This window comes from Zosterops lateralis, assembly GCF_965231275.1.
Source record: "Zosterops lateralis genome assembly, chromosome: 9".
NCBI lineage: Eukaryota > Metazoa > Chordata > Aves > Passeriformes > Zosteropidae > Zosterops > Zosterops lateralis.
This window is the reverse complement of record NC_139769.1, coordinates 30,342,722-30,363,258: the sequence shown is the minus strand read 5'-3', so window position 1 is coordinate 30,363,258 and position 20,537 is coordinate 30,342,722. Positions and strand designations below refer to the sequence as shown.

General features: G+C 53.4%; 1 protein-coding gene across 10 annotated transcripts in view; it reads left to right on the top strand.

Moving 5' to 3' along the window:
* The first annotated feature begins 862 nt into the window (after positions 1-862).
* Positions 863-20,537, top strand: part of PDE4DIP (phosphodiesterase 4D interacting protein) — a 29,261-nt gene continuing 9,586 nt past the window's right edge. For 5 of the 10 annotated variants that reach the window (XM_083867652.1, XM_083867650.1, XM_083867648.1 and 2 more), the window contains exons 1-17: positions 4,894-6,353; positions 9,770-9,889; positions 11,466-11,585; positions 11,826-11,918; positions 12,033-12,248; positions 12,755-12,913; positions 13,294-13,407; positions 13,621-13,758; positions 14,041-14,220; positions 14,453-14,647; positions 14,964-15,107; positions 16,096-16,174; positions 16,690-16,778; positions 16,961-17,077; positions 17,542-17,679; positions 17,997-18,112; positions 18,833-18,960. In XM_083867652.1, the coding sequence (XP_083723778.1) occupies positions 5,205-6,353; positions 9,770-9,889; positions 11,466-11,585; positions 11,826-11,918; positions 12,033-12,248; positions 12,755-12,913; positions 13,294-13,407; positions 13,621-13,758; positions 14,041-14,220; positions 14,453-14,647; positions 14,964-15,107; positions 16,096-16,174; positions 16,690-16,778; positions 16,961-17,077; positions 17,542-17,679; positions 17,997-18,112; positions 18,833-18,960 (3,295 nt within the window). In that variant the 5' untranslated portion in view covers positions 4,894-5,204. Of the gene's footprint in view, positions 922-1,106; positions 1,286-1,730; positions 1,842-2,260; positions 2,338-3,072; positions 3,197-3,269; positions 3,425-3,696; positions 3,815-4,830; positions 4,867-4,893; positions 6,354-9,769; positions 9,890-11,465; positions 11,586-11,825; positions 11,919-12,032; positions 12,249-12,754; positions 12,914-13,293; positions 13,408-13,620; positions 13,759-14,040; positions 14,221-14,452; positions 14,648-14,963; positions 15,108-16,095; positions 16,175-16,689; positions 16,779-16,960; positions 17,078-17,541; positions 17,680-17,996; positions 18,113-18,832; positions 18,961-20,537 lie in introns of those variants that run through there. The other 5 variants (XM_083867649.1, XM_083867646.1, XM_083867655.1 and 2 more) reach the window with 4 other exon arrangements.

Here is a 20,537-nt window from a genome sequence, read left to right as displayed (position 1 = left end):
GATTCAGGGACACAGTCTTTGGGGACAAGGTTTCTGGGGCCCCTACCTGTGGCTTGTGCCACAGGAACATGCTGGCCCTCCTTGGCTGTTGGGGCTCAACCTCGTGCGTGTGGGCAGGGCATTGTGCCCACACTGATGCTGGGGAAAGTGCCCACCTCCCTGCTCATGGGACCCCACCAAAAACCTGTCAGGCTTAGAGTAGAAAAGAAACATTCTGGTTTCTTTAAAAGAAACAAACAAACAAAGAAACAAACCAACAATCTGGGGTGGGATTTTTTTTATTTGTTGGAGTCACCAAAAACCTGTCAGGCTTAGAGTAGAAAAGAAACATTCTGGTTTCTTTAAAAGAAAAAAAAAAACAAAACAAAAAACCAACAAACCAACAATCCGGGGTGGAATTTTTTTTTATTTGTTGGAGTTTCTCTTTTTCTTTTAAATCGTGAAATGACTCACTTCTGAGCTGAAAATAAAAGCAATTACGAGATGGTGAGCACGACAGCACACAGGCATAGGGTCCCTCGGAGAGCAGCCAGGGCCTGCTTCATGCCCCCCGATCCTCCCCTGGGGGCTGTGGGGGTCTGCTGTGGGGGCTCAGGTGGCCCTGACAGGGCCGCTAATGGAGCTAAAGTGCTGCTGTGGGGACACTGCCATCTGCACAGCTCCCAGGGCCTCCTGTCTTTGCACTCAGAGCTGCTGCCCAGCGGCTGCGGGGACACACACATGTGTCCCCACGTGTGTGCAGACAGCAGTGGCAGCCCCCATCACCCTCCCCGGTCCCTCCAGCACAGCGTGGCGTGGCACAAGGGGCCCGCCCTGGACCCCCGATGCTGTGTGTGACACGGCCGTGTGCCGCTCTCCGCAGGGACCCCTGCAGCAGTGACACTGTGCCAGCCGTGGTCCCCGGAGCCAGACACATGGCAGGTAAGGTACCTCGAGAATCCCCGGTACCCTGCATGCCCCGTTCCTGTGCTCTCATTGCCCCAGGGATGGCCAGCAGCTTTCTGGGCCCTGAGGAATCCCCCTGTCTCTCCTCTCCTCGGAGATACACGAGTTGTGGAGCAGCCACTTTGCTCGTCTGACTGCTGCTCGCCCTTGCTCCCTGCCAGCTTCCCAAGAAGGGCTGTGGGGTGAAGGTGATGAGGACCCTGTGCCAACCGAGCCGAGGGCATCCGGTGGCCCGCCGGGTGCCCAGCCCCAGCCTGACCCCTTGGTGCAGACATGTCTCCTCCGGGATCTGGAGATGGGTCCCCTCGCCCAGACACAGACCCTGCGGGACTTCGAGCAGGTGAGATCATGGGGCACTGGGACCCCGCATGGCACCCCAGGGCCCTCGCGACACTGCCGGGTGATTGCAGGATTTATGCCGTGTCCCCTGGACACACCAGCGGGGTGTGGAGCGCAGGAGGGGTGGCGGGGCAGGTGGTGGGGGCAGAGCGAGAGAGGCCGAGCCCGGCCGGGCGCCATGCTCCCCTCACCGGCCTCAGGGCTGCGGCGCGTGGGGCCTCCGGGGCTCGGGTTTCACCAACCCGCTGTCCCCGCTCCAGCGATTCCTCAAATAGCTCTGGGAGGAGGAAAAAAAAGAGGAAAGGGAGAGCAGCGGGGCCAGCGACGGGAGCTGCGGCCGGGCAGGGAGCCTAGCGCTGTGTCCCGGCGGCGCCATGTGAGGGGTGCCGGGATGCCCGCCCCATGGAGCGCTGGCCATGGCTAACGGGTACCGCACGCTCTCCCAGCACCTCAATGACCTCAAAAAGGAGAATTTCAGCCTCAAGCTCCGCATCTACTTTCTGGAGGAGCGCGTCCAGCAGAAGGGCGAAGACAGCCGGGACGATGTCTACCGGCGGGTGAGTGTCTGTAGGGGACGGGGTGTTCCTCTCTTTTCTGGGAGGGAATGGGGTGAGGGGAAGTGCAGCCAAGGGGGGATGCCAGGGAGGGCTTCGAGCACTGGGGCTGGGAGAGCTGCCGTATAGGAGTTTGCCCCTCGTTTCCTTTGACAGGAGTGGGGAGAGGGTTGGGGAGGGTATCCCCAGCCCGGTGGGGTGCCCAGGCTGGGTGACAGTGCAAGTTTTGGGAGCGGACAAATGGAGTAGGCATACCTCGTCCCGGCACCAATGGGCAAAAATACTACCTGTGCCACTCACCCAAAGCCCTGCCATGGCACGGGGGTCCCCCATGCCACTTCTGCTTCATTTCCATGGGCAGTGGGGCTGGGGTGTCCAGGCAAGCGTGAGAGCATCCTACCGACCTCCTTCCTGCTCCATAGAACATTGAGCTGAAGGTGGAGGTGGAGAGCCTGAAGCGGGAGCTGCAGGAGAAGCAACAAGCCCTGGACAACACATGGTGAGTGGGGCTGGCCAAGCCCCTCGCCCCGGGGCAGACATGGTGCCCATGCCCCCCCGCCTGTGGTGGATTTGTGGGCACAGGGACGGGGGCGTGTCTGCTTGCACCCTGCCCATAGCAGGCAGTAGACAGGCCTGCAATGGGGCTGGAGGGGGTTGCAATGGGGCTGGGCACCCACAGGACTCCTCTTACAGCCTTGGCGCCAGCCAAAAATAAAGGACAGCACCTGTTTGGTGGGGGAGGGCAGCGTTGTGCCCAGGGGCCATGACATGGGTGTCTCACTATGGGGCACTGATGTCAGGGGGGCCAGTGGCACAGCAGCTGGTGAACCCCTGATTTTAGGATTGTATGGGGGTGCTCTGGTGGGTCAGAGCCTAAACATGGCCTGGTGCTGACAGAGGAGCTGTGTCCCCAGGGCAGGACATGGGAGGAACCAGGCTGAGGGCACCTAGAGTGGTACAGGTCACCCAACCCAGCTGGTTTGTGGTGGAGGCTGTCACAAAGGCTGTGCTATGCCATGCTGTGCCATGCTGCACACTGCTGAGCCGTGTCATGCCATGCCATGCCATGCCATGCCATGCCATGCCATGCCATGCCATGCCATGCCATGCCATGCCATGCCATGCCATGCCATGCCATGCCATAGCAGGCTGTGGCACACCGTGCTGTGCCAGGCCAGGCCATGGGAGATGCCATGCTGTAGCAGGCTGTGGTACACCATGCTGTGCCTGGCAGGGTGGCTGCAGAGAACCAGACAAGCCGCAGCCAGGCCGCGCTCCGGCAGCAGTATGAGGAGCGGCAGCGGGAGTCAGAGCACGTCTATGAGCTCCTGGAGAACAAGATCCAGCTCCTGCAGGAGGTGAGTCAAGGGATGGTGGGGGCCAGGGAGGAGCCAGGAGCTGCTGCCTGGGGCTCACCTTGCTGCCATGCAGGAGGCCAGGCTGGCACGGAGTGAGGCTGAGCAGGCCACAGCACTGGCTAGAGCTGAGGCAGAGAGATGCCGGGAGCTGACAGGGAAGCTGAAGGAAGCAGCGAGGACGAAGCAGGAGGACAGGAGCAACAATGGCTGTGGCTCTATGACCCAGAGGTACATGTGTCCTCTATGCTGCCAGCCTGTGTACTGTGCCAGTTCTTGGGGACTACCAAGGGGCTCCTTGTGATGTGCATGACTGAGGGGTTGTGCATATCTGGTGGGGTGCAGGTGTCACCCCAATGGGGGAGAGCTTGGCTGTGGGTAAGGGGGAGCAGTCCTGAGGCTCCTCTGCTTTGCCCCAGAGACTAATCTCTGTCAGTTGTCCTCAGTGTCATCCCAAGGCCAGCCCAGTCCCTGAGCATCTCATGTCCTTTTGTCACTTTCAGGAGGATCAAAGAGCTGACCCAAGAGCTGACTTCCAGCAACCAGCTTGTGGAAATGCTGTCAGCAGAGAAGCATGACCTGCAGCAGTGCCTGGAGGGGTCTCTGGTCATGGAGGGGCAGGTAAGTGGGCAAGGGTGGGGAAACCCCAGGGAGGAGGACATCCACTCAGGGCTTGGCTGGTTGTTGTCATCCCTGTTCCCTTCTGGGACTGTGGCCAGGGCTGTGCCATGTTCAGCTTGGCAGGTCAGGTGGTTGCCAGGAGCTGGGAGGAGAAGGGGGGCTCAGAGGACAAGGTATGAGCTGTCAGGGGACAGGCCACCAGCCTGTGCAGTCCTTCTGTGGGTGTTGGTGCCACTTGCTCCTGTCTGCCATTTAAATCCTAAGTCTTAAAATACTCCTGGCAGCCTGGCATGGTGCCAGGCAGGATTTCGGGGCTGTGAGAGATCAGAGCGGCATGTTCCTGGCATCTGCGCAGCTCTGGCCATGCCGCATGTTGATGGCACAGCGCTGTCCCCAGCAGCCACAGGCCATCCGTGCGTGAGCTGCCTGTGTGGTGGTCCTGCAAGGACCCTGCTGTTTGCCCACCGGGTGGCATGGGCTGCTGTGTAGGTGCTGGTGGCACTGTGCTGTGGGGACATGCCCACCCACACTGCCTGCTGGGGCTGGGCACTGGGACATGGGGATATGGCACTGGGGTGAGGATCCGGCACTGGGACAAGGATCTGGCACTGGGACAGGTGCTGACATTGGGACAGGACGTGGCACAGGCACTTGGGGTGGGGACCTGGCACTGGGACAGGCACTGGCATTAGAGGCAAGCACTGTGTGTGTGTGTGTGTGTGTGTGTGTGTGTGCGCGCGCGCGTGTGTGTGCGTGTGCCTCTGGCACTGAGACTAGACCCCTGCGCCGTCGCGATCGATCGCTGTCGTTATCTCTGTCGCGACCCCCAGCGCCGCCCGTGTGCCCGGGCGTGGCGCGTGCCGCCACTGCGCATGCGAACGCGGGCGTGGCAACTACATATCCCGGTAGGCGTTGCGAGCACTGCGTATGCGCGGCAGGCAGGGTTCTGCCGCCATCTTGAAATCTGAGCCAGAAGCCGGGCGCTGCCGTGGCAGGAGCATCATCGGCTCGGGACGGTGGGGCCGGGGCGGGACGGGCCGGGGCAGCCCGCGGTGAGGGGCAGCCCCGGGGACGGGGACTGTGAGGAAAGAGGGGGCAGCATCGGGGGGGTCGAGCTGTGAGGTGAGGGAGCAGCACCGGAGGGGCGGGGGGCAGCCTGGACAAGGGGGCAGCCCAGGTGTGGCTGTGAAGATGTGAAGGACGTGGTGTAGGGTGGGATGTTGAGATGTTTCTGTTGCATCAAGAGTCCCGGCGTGTCACCAACCTAAAAAGAAGAGATTGGTGCGGTGAGACGTGCCAGTGGGGTCAGGGATTGAGGGAGATGTGCTGACCTCGGGAAGGTCTCCTGGGAGCCGGCAGGAGTAGGTTTGGGTGCCGGGAGGGAGGGAGGATGAAGGAAAACTGCCGGATTTGCGGCCGGGAGCTGTGCGGCAACCAGCGGCGATGGATCTTTCACACGGCGGCCAAGCTGAATCTCCAGGTGCTGCTCTCCCACGTCCTGGGCAGGGAGCTGTGCCGGGATGGCAGGTCCGAGTTTGTTTGCAGCAAGTGTGCCTTCATGCTGGACCGCATCTACAGGTTCGACACCGTCATCGCCCGCATCGAAGCCCTCTCCATCGAGCGCCTGCAGAAGCTGCTGCTGGAGAAGGACCGTCTCAAGTTCTGCATCGCAAACATGTACCGCAGGAACAACAACGACTCCAGCACAGAGGACAAGACTGGGGAGGGGACTGTGGACCTTTCTAACCTGCCTGACGCACGGTATGCTGCCCTCCTCCAGGAGGACTTCACTTACTCTGGGTTTGAATACTGGATGGATCAAGAAGAGCATGGTCTGGAGCTGCACAGCTGCCATGGCTCCGAGGGAGCAGGGAGCCGCCCACGGCGCTGTCGGGGCTGTGCCGCCCTGCGTGTGGCCGACGCCGACTATGAAGCCATCTGCAAAGTGCCCCGAAAGGTGGCCAGGAGCATCTCCTGTGGGCTGTCCAGCCGCTGGTCAGCCAGCATGGGCAACGAAGAGTTGTCTGTGTGTGATGTGGCTGAGTCCACCAGCTCCAGGGTGGCTGTGGATGGGGACAGCATGGAGGAGGGCACGCCTGCATCCTCTGTTGAGTCTCTGGACACCACCGTGGAGGCCAGCCCTCCACAGCAGAAGGATGAAGATGCAGATAAGGGGGTGAAAGGGAATGGGAAATGTGACGATTTCTCGGATGATCGCATGACCCCAAGCTCTTCACTGAGTGGGAACAGGCTGGAGCTGGCCCTCAATTTGATCAAGATGTTGGACTACAAACCCCTTCAGAGTCCCCGAGGCAGCCGACTACCTATTCCTGTGAAGTCCAGCTTGCCCTCTCTCAAGCTCAGCCGTGACTTGGCAGATGGCAGTGCTTCTTCTGGCTTAGCATGTGCTAGTTCTGCCTTCCTGAACACAGACAGAAAATCGTTTTCCAGACCTCCTTTGGGCCCTCCCCTGGAAATTTCTGAACTGCAGGAGCTATGGGATGACCTCTATGAGGATTATATGCCGCTGAGGGTACAGGTAGAGGTCACAGTGCTGCCCTTCCATTGAGCATTGTCCTCATGGCCCAGTGCTGAGCCCACTGGGGATTCTTCTGTGCTGAGATAATGCAGACAGCCACGTGTGGCTGAATGGGGGCTAAGAATAGGCAGCTCGGTCCTTTTTAGGTGTGCTGCCTCTCTCTGTCATTCTCTTGTCTCCTGTTTCCTCCCGGTGTTCTGGGAAATGAACCTTCCCTCCCTCCATCAGCCCTCCCTGACAATGCAGCCTGCTAGGTGACTCTAAGCTCTTTGTCATTTCCGTGCTGAGAAAGCACCAGTTTGACTTCGTCTTTAAGCTTAAAGTCGGTGTGGCTTTTATCCACAACGAGAGGGAGTATTTTAAGCTTCTGGGCATGTGTTTCCAGCAGATGTGTTTTCTTTGTGCCTGAGTAATGGTTGGAGTGTGAGGAACGCCTGCCTCCAGCCCTGCCTCTGCAGGTCAGGCCTCCAACCTGCCAAACGTGCAGAGCCGCCCAGGCATCTGTGGCGTGTGCCCTGAGGAAAAGGTGTTTTCTTTGCAGGTGGATTTGTGCCAGAGGATGACTTTAGGGTTGGTATTCAAGATAATTGGTTTATTTTCTGATCCTTTGTAAAGATCTATCAATTAGTGGCAGGTATTGCTGAGAGGGGATGAAAGCTCCTGCTTTCAGGATGCTGTTATCTGTCTTGATAGCAGTCCTAGCTCCAGGTTGCCTCTGTTTCGCTGGCTTTAATGAAGTGTTCTTCAGTATGCAGTCAAAAAGCTGAACTTGTAACTTCTTTACTGCTTTCCATAATGAATAGAAGGCCTCAGTCACCTTCAATTCAGGAATATGCATGTCAGCCTAATTGCATTCCAATTAGCAGCCTTAGTGCTGCTTAATGCTGTAGGTAGCTTGGGGGATTAGGAAAATGCTCGTTTATTACTATGGCAACTGTGGCAGTGCTGAATTGCCCTTCCTCTTTAGCCGGCTGCTTGCTGCCCCATCTGCTCGGGCGTTTCCCGGAGCTGTGTGCTTTTTTCCATAAAAGTCTGCTCGAGCAATGATGCTAGGGAGGAACATAGGAAAACTAGTTTTCATCTGGAGCACAAAGGCATCGCGCTGGCTGCCGGCAGCTGAGGATGTGAACCAGTGCATCGTGTCGTTTGCTGATGATTTTCACTGCTAGGCGTGTGTTTGCAGGATAAAAACAGGCTTTCTCTAAACAGCGTGGCGTGTTTACAGGTTGGCTTTGTGTCACACATGGCCGTCCTTATCTAGGAACTGTGTTTTGAGGGGTTTCTCCAGCCTCTGCCATTCGACCCGCCCTGCCAGGAATTTATCCTGCGGGATTTTTTTACTGCCGGTTCCTCGCCGTGACAGCAGCAGCTCTTCGGCACAGGGTCTGGCTGAAGGGGGAACCCAGCCTTCGTATGGCTTTAAGAGCAAAAATGGGAAGGCAGATGCCGCTAGTAGGTTGAATAGTTCTTGCACAAATGATTTTTCTTTCAGTTTGTAAAAGCAACGCCCTTCTATAAGCCAGGTGCCGCTGCTGTCCAGCAATTCCTGTGCATAAATGTGAAAGGAATATCTAGCATACATATCTAGCACAGTTCTCTTACTCTACTTTTGCAGTTCTTTAAATTTATTCTGGTGTCAGGGCATGTGAGCATGTTGGTACCATCTTCCTGGGGGTTTTCTTGAACCAAAAGTTCCTCCACTTCCCCAGCACAGCCCCAAGGAAGTGGCACCAAACGGATCCTTTGTGAGACACTCCCACAGCTGCCTGCAGTGCCCTCCGGACAGCCGGGCTCTTCCCCACTGCGCTTGGTAGGCTCAGAGAGTGCCATGATTACTATTTCTAAAGAAGTGTTCTGTTGGAGTCAGTGTGTATTGACACTGCTGGGGCTGTGCTGAGGAGAGATTGGCAGTAAAATGCTTGTGCTGGAGAAGTCGCCATGGCTGCAGGGAGGCACGAGGGAGACAGCTTGGGCTTTGGAACTTTGGACTCTCAAGATTGCTTTGCTGTTCCCCTCCCTGCTCTTAGCTCTTTTCAGGTTTTCTGCCTTTCTTCTTTTTTTTTAATGTGAAAATTGAGGAAATGCGTTTTCCTTTTTTTCCCCTGTTTTAATCAACCTATTTCAAAATAGCAGCTGTGACAGATTCTCCCTATCTAACAGCAGCTCTCCCTATCTAACTAATCCAAAGCGTTCTGGCAGAGAGAATTTGTAATCACCGTGACTGTAAGTTTTCACTGAAATCCTAACAGAACATCAGGGTAAAGGGAAGTGTTATTTCTGTCTGTGAGAGGCAGTGCACAGATCTGAGGGGGCTCCCCTGTGCTGCATGGCTTCCCCACAGACAGCCTTTCTGAGGCTCCTGAGAATGAGAATTCAGTCTGACAGAGCTAATTGGAACTGACTGTTCTGGCTGTGCTGCACTGCCTGGAGCTGGTGCTTGTGTGTGTGCTCCAAAAGCCCTGCCACATTTCCATGGCCTCCGAGCTGCATCCCTGCAGCGCTTTCCAAGGCTCCCACCTGGAGTAGGCTCCAGTGCAGTCAGTCTTGCGTTGCTGATAATATTCAGGAATACTGAAGGAGCCCTGTGAGGGCTGAAGAGGGTGGCTGGGTTGCAGTGCTGCCCTAAGGAGTTAACTCACTGGACAGGAGACAGCAAAATTGTAAGGAGGGATGACAAGGGATTAGTGTTGTGCTCAGCCAGCCAGCTCTGGCAGGCCACGTGTCAGAAAGTAGGCTGTTCACGTTCCCAATAAATGGGTATGTGTCATGAAAAAAAATCTCAGCTGTGGCTCTGAATTTGTTCCTGTTTGAAGAGCTGCAAAGTGGAATGGGTGCTGGAGCACGAGAAGTCATGAAGGAGAGCCCAGAAAATTACAAATGGAGGGGTTCAGAGCAGGGGGTGTCTGCTAAGTCATGGCAGGAGGGGAGCTGTTGGGAAGGATTGAAGGTTGTAGGCTTGATAAAGTTCAGCAGAACATGGGAACCATTTCAGTGCGGGTTTTGAAGCTTTTTTTAAAATGCCAGCAGAGCACATGGGAAGGAGAGCAGGTTTCAGGGATATGGCTTCGGTGTGGGGAGAAGATCCATCATTAGCCCACAGACAGTGGTTAGAGCTAAACAAGCTGCTGGGCTCGTGGTGCAGCAGTGAGGAGAGACAGGGAGCCCAGTCAGAGCCTTGGGGCCTCGGGGCACTTGTGGCAGATGAGGCAGAGAGCTGCCAGGTGCCAGCCTGCCACCCAGGTGAAGTGAGAAGGGGCAGAATGATGTCTCAGAGCCAGTTAGAAAAGCACATGGGGTGTGTTTAAACCCATGCTGCTGTGTTTAAACCCATGCTGCTGATGGCTGACAGCTGAAGAGAAGAAACCAGTGCAAGACTTGAGCCATTCTCTCATTTTTTACTGTTTTTCTCCTTTCAGAATTTGCAGGATGAGGATCAGCAGCCAGCTGCAGGTAACGCTGCAGCAGAGGATCACGTGTCTGATGTACGTGCAGCAGAGCTGCAGGGCAAAATCCAGCACTTTGAAGCTGCCAACAAGGTATTTCTTCATGAACAGCACATCCAGTGCTAGTGAGTCTGATGTGGTTAGTGTCAGAGGGTGCCTCCTGGCCTGGCTGGAGGCAGGTACCTGCACCACTTTCCTAGCAAGGGTGTGTGCTGGTGTGTGATTCTCAGTGCTGTTGTCTGCCAGCTTCAATTAAAAGCATTTGCCTTTTTTTTTTTTTCCTGGTGCTGGGCTGTGTAAATTTTTCATTTTCAATTATGCAAATCGTTATTTTGAATGAACTTTCTATTTGCCTGGTGAGCCTTCCAGGAGCTGGTGAAGGAGAGATGCAGAGGGCTGTTTCCCTGTCTCTTGGATTTGTGTGAGCTGAGCCTGGTGTAGGAAAGAGGGAGTCCTGATTTCATTTCTGTTTTTTTTTCCAAGCCGCAAGGGAGATCAACATAGTGGGGGTCCGTGTTTCATTTCTGTTTAAATACTTGGGAAGGAAACATGTATCTAAGTTCTCTTGAGGCAGATCAATATTAACACATGCTGAGAAAGGTATATGTTCTTAATTGTCCTCTTGAACTCTAAGGTAAATTTATATCCTCTGGAAAAACAAGTTAAATGTGGGAAAAAAAAAATGGGATGAAATATTTATTTAAATCTGGGGATGGCCATAAGGTGCTGCAGCTGCCTGGACTGCAAAGCTTGATGGAAATAAAGACCCAATGCTCAGCAAATGCAGTTAGTGTTTAAACAGGTTAGGGGGAGTGTCTCAGAGAAGAGATAACAGGACAGGTGTGTAAACTAATGAACAACAGGAGGAAATTACATGGCAGCACCAGCTCCTTCAGAAGTTGACTCCTGAGTAACTTCATAGGAAGAGATGTATCATCCAACTTCAAGAATGCCAACAGGCAGCATGTTTAAAAATGCTAATAAGCACTTGTTTAACTGCACAGCATGTGCTGTGTCGTGAGCTTTATGGTGAAAGCAGCAAACTGCCTGAAACTGTTTGAGTGGGTGGTGTTCTCTTTAGGGTGAGAGTGTCAAAGGTTTCTGAGGTTGTAAACCAGCCATGGAGACTGGTGAGACGTTTCCCTTTGCTTTGCAGTCGTGCTGTTGGCACACTTGCAGTGGCTAGGCTCTTTTATGCTGAAGCCAGAACTTAATGCTAAACAAGCCACTGATTTGATCAGTGAATGTGTAGCTTTTTCATGCTGATATTTTTTTTTTCAGATTTCTGGGAGGATTTTGGGCTGAAGCAGCCCCTTTCCTTTTGAGGAAACAGAAACAAATGATAGACTGGGAGGGAGGGCTGCTGGGCAGCCTGAGTGAGGCTCTCCTGGAGCATGTGGGAGGCAGTATGATCTGTGAGCCCAAGCCTGAAACCTCTGCCCTGCACCTGAGGGAGCAGAAGCACTGCAATAAGTCCTGTGAAAGACCTTTGTATTTACTCACCGGTCTCCACCCAGCTCCAGCGGTGTTTAGACTCTGGAGGGAGCCACGTTGATCTCGATGTGGTCAACACCAGGGCTGTATGGAGTAAGGAGTGGAGGGAGTCTTAAGGGTGTTTACATAGAGCATTAAGCAGGATTAAATAAACCCAACCTATTTCTGTCTTCAGTTGTTACAGGAAAAGCTGAATGAATTGAATTTCGAATTAAAATCTGTTCAAGAAACATCACAAAGGCAAGATCGTACAATCCAGAGTCTGAACGAGGCCCTGAAGAGCAAAGAGAATAAGGTAATAGTTTAGGGTGGGCAGGGTGGTGCTCCCCAAACCAGGGAACTGTGCTCTAGCCCTGTGGGCAGTGGCTGAAAAGGAATGCTTGAGCCATTGCTTGGCATCCTGCATCCCAGTAAATTATTTCTTGCAAAGCCTCTTTCACATGGTGCTGAGGTGTCGTAATCCAGGCTGGAGGCTTGGGATGGGAGAGTTTGTGCTTGGTTTGCCACTGACTGGGCTTCCTGTGCTTGGACTCAGACAGAGGAGCTGTACCACATCATTGAAGGGCAGAATGAGACCATGGCCAAGCTGCGCGATATGTTACACAGAAACCATCCGGGACAGCTGCAGGTATGTCAAGGAAAACCTCAAGATACATCAGATTTCATTCTGAAGGGATCCTGGTTTTTAAATCCCTCACATGAAGAGAATCTCTGAGTTTCTCTGAACCTTGGTTTTTGGCAGGTGTCAGAAAGCCCACTGTCACCCCAGGAGCAGCAAATGTCACTGCTCAATCTTCAGAACACACTTTTCTGCACCAAACTGGAGGTACAGAAGCTGAAGAGAGCTCAGCGTCAGAAAGAGCATCAGCTGACTGAAGCCAAAAGAGCAACCCAGCTCCTGGAGACCACGATCCACGAGGAAGAGCAGCAGAAGGAGGCAACCTGGAAACACAATCAGGTATGAAGGCACTTAGCCTGTAGCTTTCTAGTTTTACATGACTAAGAAGCACTGATGTAGGCAATATTCTGCTTTCATTCTCCGTTTCTGCTGGCAGCAGACGAGGCACACTTGCCTAACCCTTGTCACATGTGGCAGGGAAAATTCTTCAGCCTCCTTAGTGTCATAGCTGAGGATTAAGAATCAGCAAAGACCCTTGATAGTGGATATGTTGCCACTTGTACGTCATTGGCTGGTGCAAATGTCCATCTCTTTTTGTGATGTTCATGTCTCCTGCTGCACAGCTTAGTTTGATTGACTAAAGCTCTGCCTGTGGCCAGAGCAAGGGGTTTAGATGGATGGGCGATCAAATAAATTCAAGCACCATGGCAGTGTGTTTTGAGATGTGAAAGCTGTAGCATTGCAGAGCATTTTTAGTTGTTCCCACAGCCCATTCTCAGATTCGCCTACTGTTTTATGGTTGTGTTGAGGACTGAATTCCAAGGTATGTGCTTTTTTCTTTGCAGGAGCTGCGTGCCGTGGTACAACAGCTGCAGGCAGAGCTGCAGGACAAGGCTCAGCAACTCCAGACTTTGGAGTGGGAGAAAAGCCGTGAGGTGCAGGCCCAGGAGCAGAGAGTTCAGCGTTTGACTCAGCAGCTGGCTCGCAAGGAGCAGCTTCTGCAGGTGAGATGCAGAAAGATCTGAGTTGAGCATTAAATGGAGTCCCTGATCCTCCTGTGGTATTTGGCCACATAAAAGTCTGTCTGTAGCTTTCATGCATGCCCTTTGAAGAAAGGGAGGAAGGAGAGGATTCTGGGCTCCCAAGGTGAGGAATAAGGCACAGGTATCCACGTACCTCAGCCCACAGCAATGCCTGATGAGCCCTGGGAGGTGCTAGTCAGCCAGCCCCAGGTGCTGGGACTACCACCCTGTAATGTGAAGGCTAGAGCAAACATTGGGTGGAGGTAGTTATCCTAATTCTCCTGTGCTGCTCTTGGAAGTGAGGGAGGTTTTTGTACTGTCAGTTGTTCTAGGAGGTGTGTGTGTGTGTGTGTGATCTCTAGGAGTCCAGGGAGCTTCTGCAATGCCAACAGAGCTTGGAAAAGAGCCCTGCAGCCATGAATGCCATGTTGGAGAAACTGCAGCAGCGTGTCAGTGACAGGGATGTTGCTCTGGAGGTGAGCACATATTGTAGGCAATGTTTCAGTTGTCCCTGAGGCTCAGCCTTTGGCTTACCGTGAGCCCAGGGGTGAGCATATCTTCTGCATGCTCTTCTTGGCTCATCCTCTGAGAGGAGTCCCCCTGGCAGGGGGAGCTGAAGTCCAACATACAGGGAGTGTTGGCTGCAGAGCCCCATCACCCTGTGCTGAATGAGCTCCTCTGTCACACAGCGAGCAGTAGATGAGAAGTTCTGTGCCCTGGAGAAGAAGGAGCAGGAGCTGCAGCAGCTGCGTCTGTCAGTGCGGGAGTGCGGCAGTGACCTGGAGAGGCTGCGCAGCGTCCTCTGCAGCAACGAGGCCACCATTCACGTGAGTGCTGGGACCTGTGCCTGCCCTGGCCTCCATGACTGTGGGGACCTGGTGTTAGACACACCTTCTGTGAATGCCCTGGGGATTGTCTGCAGGTGTTGGGCTTCCTCTGGCCTTGTGTGTGGGGCAAGTTCCTGGGTCACTCTTGTTTCTGGGCTGGGCATAGAGGAAACCTGGAGCAGATGAGTGAATCTGTGTGACTCTGCTAGCAGTAGAGACTGGTATTTCCAGTTTTGCTTAAGTTTCTGTCACTGGTTGAGCTGCTTCTGTTGTGGTACTCAGAGCCTGGAGAGCCTCCTGAAGGCCAAAACCCTGGAACTGGAGCAGGTCTCAGCAACCTGCCAAAACCTCCGCTGGCTCAAAGAGGAGATTGAGGCCAAATCTGGCAGCAGGCAGAAGGAGCAGGAGGGGATCATCCAACAGCTGCAGACCTGCCTCCATGACAGGAACAAGGAAGTGGAGGTAAGGCCTTAGCTTGGCTTCCTGAGCCTTCAGCCAGTTTGTCCATAGAGACAGCGGTCCCAAACCAGAGGCTGTTGCCTGCATCACCTGAAGCTGTGCTCAGTGTTTGGAGATTGGCTGCTTTTGGCATTTGAAGACATCTGTGCCAGCTGATACTGCTCCCTCAGCTACACCCAGACTGGAGAGTCCTTGAACAACTTCCAGTCTCTCTCCTTTGTTCCCCCTTGCTCAGGAACTTACAGCAACTCTGCTGTGCAAGCTGGGCCCTGGGCAGAGTGAGGTAGCAGAGGAGCTGTGCCTGCGTCTCCAGCACAAGGAGAAGATGCTGCAGGATCTCCTCAGTGACCGGAACCGTCAAACCATGGAGCATGATGCTGAAATTCGGGAGCTGCTGCAGGCTCTGAGCACCAAGGAGCAGCAGAGCAGAGTGAGTTTCGTGCAGTGCCACAGTGGGAGGCTGAGGTGGGTGGCCCTGACTTTTGTTAAGCAAAGAGAAGCCCCCTGAGTGGGCTCAGTGATGCAGAGGAGTTTGTTCCTCTGTACAAGAGAGTCTGGTGAGCAGGGATGGGAGGGCTGCACTGGAGTGGGTGTGACTGGCCAGGAGCAGTAACTGCCAGCTTGGTTTGCAAAGTCTCCATCTACAAATAAATACTGAGATGATTTCCCTTAGTCTATAAGGAAGAAGAGGGACCAGGATCCTACCCCTGGTCACGGCCCTATCCCTAATTTTCCCCCTCAATCAGGTGGCTGCAGAGAAGATGGCACAGGCTTTGGCTGAAAGGAGCTGTGAGCTACAACTGCTGCGTCAGCACATGTTGGGGAAGGACCCTGTTGGGACCCAGTCACCTGGTGCCAGGCCACTGAAGCAGGACAAACAACCCATACAAGTAAGAATCATGCACTGTCTTTCTCTTTCTGTGGCCTTGGGGCTTCAGAAAGAACTGATTGCCACAGAAGGAAATCGGAGAGAGAAGAGCACCACAGAGAACGATAGAAATGAAAGTGGGATTACCAAAAAGACTTCCTAGAGGAGGAGAAGAAACTGAGGAGCAGGAATGCTGCCTGAATGTTCTGATCTTGATTTCACCAGCCTTTGTCACTCAGTGTCTCTTTTTGTTTTGATGGAGCAGTAATTGAATCCTGGGGCACGTGAGAGTATGAAAGACATCCACCCTTTGACCTTCCAGCATTGGCACACTCCTTCCTTGGGATGGGCTGCCTTGCTGTATTGTAATCCCCTCCCTGACATTGTCACATTCTGGAGGGGACAAGAGAGCTAAATTTAGGTCCCACTAATTCTTAGCAGAGCCAGCTGGCTGTTTGCTGTCTCTTCCACAATTGGAGTTGATATTTTTAAAGCAGCTTCACTGAAACCCCCTTTGAGGTTGAACACAGCTCTAAGGCTGCATATGCCATGGTTCCTACTTGAGCAGTTGTTAATGGTTTATTGGTGAGCTGTTGAATGTTTTTAAGCAGCTGTAAACAGGTTTCTGTTCCCAGCTCTAGAGACTTCCAGGGATGTGTTTTCCTTCCTGCATGGTCTCTGTGCCATGTCTGAGATAAAGAGGAGTCTCAGTTGAAAGACGGTCTTGCTACAATTGAGTGAAACCTGTTTAATCTTCACTGTGAAGACAGTTGCTGGCAGTAGCTTCTCAGTGCCAAATTAAATAAGGCCAATGCCCTCTTCCCCACACATACAATTTCTGGGTGCAATTCACTTGTTCCTGCTGCCTTGGCTAGATCCCCTTCTTTTTTTCTTCTTCATATTTTAGAGGTGTCAACAGAGCAGCCAGCAGCTTTGCTGCAGTCCTGGAATTCTGGGGAAGCTGTGTGTTCCCCATGAAGATGCAAACTTGCAGACTTTTATGTTTTCAGGAGATACTGCAAAGAGCTTGTGAAGCTACAGTCATTGCTGGATCCCGCCAGGAGGACAGCAGCTGCAGGACAGAGGGAGGTGAGTGTGGGACAGCTTCTTTTGAGGTCCCCAAATATGACTGGGGCTTTCTGATGTGAGGGAAACACAATTACATAGAACTGTGGAAGAGTAGAGAACTTTGAACAAGAGAATTTTGAAATAAAGCTCTGCCTCTGTTCCGGGTGATGTCAGAGGATGGGAGTAAGGGAAAGAGAAAGGTTGCTGTTGGGTTTGAACTGAGCTGTTTCTACTCAAGATCTGGTGACACTGGAGAGTTTTTGACTTGGTTTTAGGCTGAGGTGAGACAAGTTTTGGCTTTTGCCTTGGGACCGGGCCACTTGAACTTTGCCAGGGGCAGGACATCAGGCCTGTGATATTGCCATTGCTTTTGGCTGCTGTTGAAAGATCAAGCAGGGAAGAAAAGCATTTACTAAGAAACAGTGTGATAGGGAGCACAAGCATCAGGGCCCTGTCTTGCCAGAGAGGGACTGTGTGTGATCCTGGGGTCTGAACTGGCACATGGTCTTCCTGCAGTAACCAAGTTGTCTTTGCAGTTACAATGTCAGCAGCAGAACTGGAGAAGGATCTTGTCAATGCCAAAGAGGAGCTGGAGCTAATGGCAAAGAAGGAAAGGGAAAGCAGGGTGAGCCTGTGATGGGGCCTGTGCTGATCTCCTTTGCTTCTGGGAGATCTTATGGCTGTCCCTCATTGGAGGTTTTGGCCCCTACTCTTGTGAGGGTACCCCCAGTGAGGGAGATGGGGCAGTGTCCTGCAGGGGAGTGTTGGCTTTCAGAGATCTCTGAGGGGTTTCCCTTCCCTCTGCAGCGGGAGCTCACTGCTCTCCAGTCTGTCATCGCCACGCAGGAGGAGGAGCTGCAGGTGCAGGCCTCAGATATCGAGTCCTTGACCAGAACCATCCAGATGAAAGAGGACCTCATCAAGGTGAGATGCTGTGCTAGGCTGGATGAGTTCCACCTGGGAAGGCTGCAGAGCAGTCTCTTTATCCCAAACATCCTCAGAACAGTGTGGCTGGCTGGCTGTGGATGCTGTTCCTGCTGGTTGGCCTACAGCTCTCTGAGTTCCTTGGGTCAGAAGGCAAAGGCCCAAAACCCCCAGACTGTTCTTATTTGGTGTTTTGCTCTTTCTGTACCAAACACCCTCCTTCAAGTCCTTTAATCAGAATGCACCCCTCTTGGGTCCCTTCTTGATTCTTACTGAGCACTGTGGTCTGTGCCTAATCCACTCTTGGTGGATTTGGGCATTTTTTTCTTAGAAGAAAAAGTTTGGATTTTTCCAAACACTGGAAACTTCTGGCAGTTGCATTCTAGGCAGGTTTGCAAAGGTCCCGCTGTCTTTGTTACTGATCCCTTCCTCATTGAGCTCTCCTGTTGTTTGTTGGGTTTCAGGATCTGCAGATGCAGCTGGTAGATCCTGAAGAAATTCCAGCCATGGAAAGGCTGACACAAGAGGTGCTGGTACTTCGGGAGAAAGCGGCCGTAGCGGAGTCCCAAGGACAGGAAGTTACTGGAAACAGAAGGCAGCAGGTAGCGTGCCAGTGGGGCAAGCTTGGATGTGTTTGTATTTCTGCTGGTGCTCTGAGGCTTTGTTTTCAGCCTTCAGATATGCCAGGATGTGCTTGTTCTTGGAAGCTGGCTGTGTGTGGTTCTGGGAATACAGAGAAGGTCAGTTCTCTTTAGCACTTTTCCAAAGGGCAGAGTCTTTTGGGAGTCCAGGGATGACATGGACCAGCTTGGACACAGGCAAGAGAGGAAAGGGAACCCCCAGTTTGTCAGGGACTACTAGACACCTCTCTTGATTTCTCTCTCTGTTTAAGAGCGCCACCTTGTCTCTTCTCTCCAAGCAGTTGTTACTGATGCTGGAAGGGCTGGTGGCTGAGAGGAATCGGTTAAATGAGGCTCTCCAGGCAGAGAGGCAGCTCTATGGCAGCCTGGTGAAGTTTCACACGCACCCTGACAGGTAAGTGAGGCTGCCTTGGCTCTGTGCTGCCCTGCTCTGCTGCCAGGGCAGACGTGGCTGGTCCAGTGGGACAATCCCTGAAGCAGGGATCATTCTGCAACTCTGAGAGTTTTCAGTGGGGGAAGAGGGAGTCTGGGCAAAGGATCAGCCAAATACTTCTTTGAGAGTCCTAATTTTAGGCTGCCTTTTTCCCTCTAAGAGGCTGCACTGGCCAGCTTTAATGGCTCCCTAAACTCCCTCCACTGCCATGGAATTTCAGTCTCTGTTCTTGCCTTATCTTCTCCCAACTCAGTTTCCCACCCACACTTGGCCACCTTTCAGAGACTGCTGTCAAATTCTCAACCAACTGTTGGGTTGATAAGGATCTCTCTAGGTGCTTATCCAGGCTGTTGCCTGTCCCCTGATTTAATCCCCTGCCCTTCACAGAGCTGCAGCCTCTGGGATATTTGAGCTACCTGATAGCAAGGGAGCACATAAGTGGAGTGCTTGGGAAAGTACTGCAGGACAGCTGTGATTCCGAGGCCCCTGCCGCAGGCTGGGGCCTTTTTTGGGGGTGGCTGTGCTCTGGGGAGGTTCGAGGTGAGGCAGGAGGTGGCTATGCTGCCCGAGGAGCCCGCGGGGCTGTGCCCCGCTCGGTGCCCCTGAGGGCGGGGCCGGAGCGGGGTGCGCCAGCTGCAGCCTGTCTAACTCTCTTCCCTCCTGCACCGTGTGACCGCTCAGCGCTGCCAGAGACCACGCCCTGCAGCTGGAGTTGGAAGGGGTCCACGAGCTCCGGGAACAGCTGGAAGAAGCTCTTGGAAGAAGCCTGGAGTGTTTGAGCAGGCTGGAGACACAGGGCGCCATAGGAGGTGGGGAACAGGAGCGTGTGAGAGTCCTACCCCAGCATGCCTTCTGAGCACTGGCGCTCGCCCGCCTGCCACGGAAACGGTTCACTAACCTGTCTCACTGACTCTGAGCTTTGGTACTTAGTGATGGTACGATAGAACTGGTGCAGGGCTTTTTTTGTTGTTTTTTTGTTTTATTTTTGAGCTGCTTTGGAATCGGCGATCAGTGCAATCCACCTGTGTCTCGTGTATGTTCCTGTCTGACCCACCCTGGTGGCCACTGATGTATTTGCACATTCAAATCATTCCATTTTAGTTATTCCGCTCTATCTCCCTTCTCTTCCCACCACCATGGGCCAAATAAAGATTCCCTATCTCTGAAGGAAACCCCAGATGTTTTCTATCATCTCCCAAGTGCATGAGTGTGAGTTTTTGTATTCCCTCAGCATTTTTCTCACCCAGTAACATCTACCCCTTGCGTTAATGACAGCTGGCCCAAAGGGAGACGGTGTATATGGAAAAGTGTGTTCCAGAGACGGAGAATTCAAGACCTGGGGACACTTGCCTGGGCCTTTTGCGCAAGACTTGAGCATAGAACCAGAAATTCAGTTTATGCTTAAACCAAATCCTACTCGAGTGCTAATGATTTTACTGACTGGCTTTTTTTTCCTAATTGTAAATTGTTTCAACCTAACTTGCAAATGCCTTCATGTGAGAGCTTCCTCCTCTTTTTGAAAGATGGTTTGAGGGGGCTGAGACCTGTCCCTGTTCCCAGGGTCTGGGCTGAGTCTGCTCCCTCACTTGTATGTGCACATACCCCTTACAAGCTCCACATGCCTCTTGGGCCATGGACAGGACCTTCTTTCTGAAGTGCTGGTGTCTGCCCCCTTGGCACCACTGCATACCTTTTCCATGCCCTCTTCCACCTCCTCTGGGAATGTGGGAGCTCATGTGAAAGCTGAAAAACAGTAGCAACAACCTTCCACTGACCAGGCTTCCCATGCACAGTGGGCTGTGGATCTGCTGTCTTGTACTCAATCGCTTCTCAAAATGACAGAAGCAAATTTTGCACCTCTGACCATCTGTTTGTGCTTGCTGGGGAGGCTGAACTAGGGGCAGGCAGAGTAGAAGAACTCTGTGCTGGGCTGCACACCTGGACCTGTGACTGCTCTGCTGCATGGCTCCTTGTAACTGCTTCAGCTGGCACCGACTGTCCCGTGCCTTGTGCTGCCCTGAGGGCTTCTCCTCCCTGTGCCACACGGGGATGGCAGGCAGCAGAGCTCTCCCTTTGCACGAAGCAGGTCAGCACTCAGCTGCACCGTGACCACAGCAGTTCCCCGTGGCTTGAAGGGACACAGCTGGGAACTGATGGGCAGCTCTGGATTTTGTTAGCTTTTCCATTCTTGTGTTTCATCTCATTCCCTCCCTCTCACTTCTCTGTGTAGTACCATCTTCTCTACATCCTTTTATTTCTCACTTTGTAGAAGCCTTTGTGTTCCTGTTCTTACCTTTCCACTGTCCCTCTGCCATCCTGGCACTGATGCCCAGCTGGCCCCCTGGTTCCTTGGGTACCATGGAGCCCCAGACCCAGCCCAGACTCA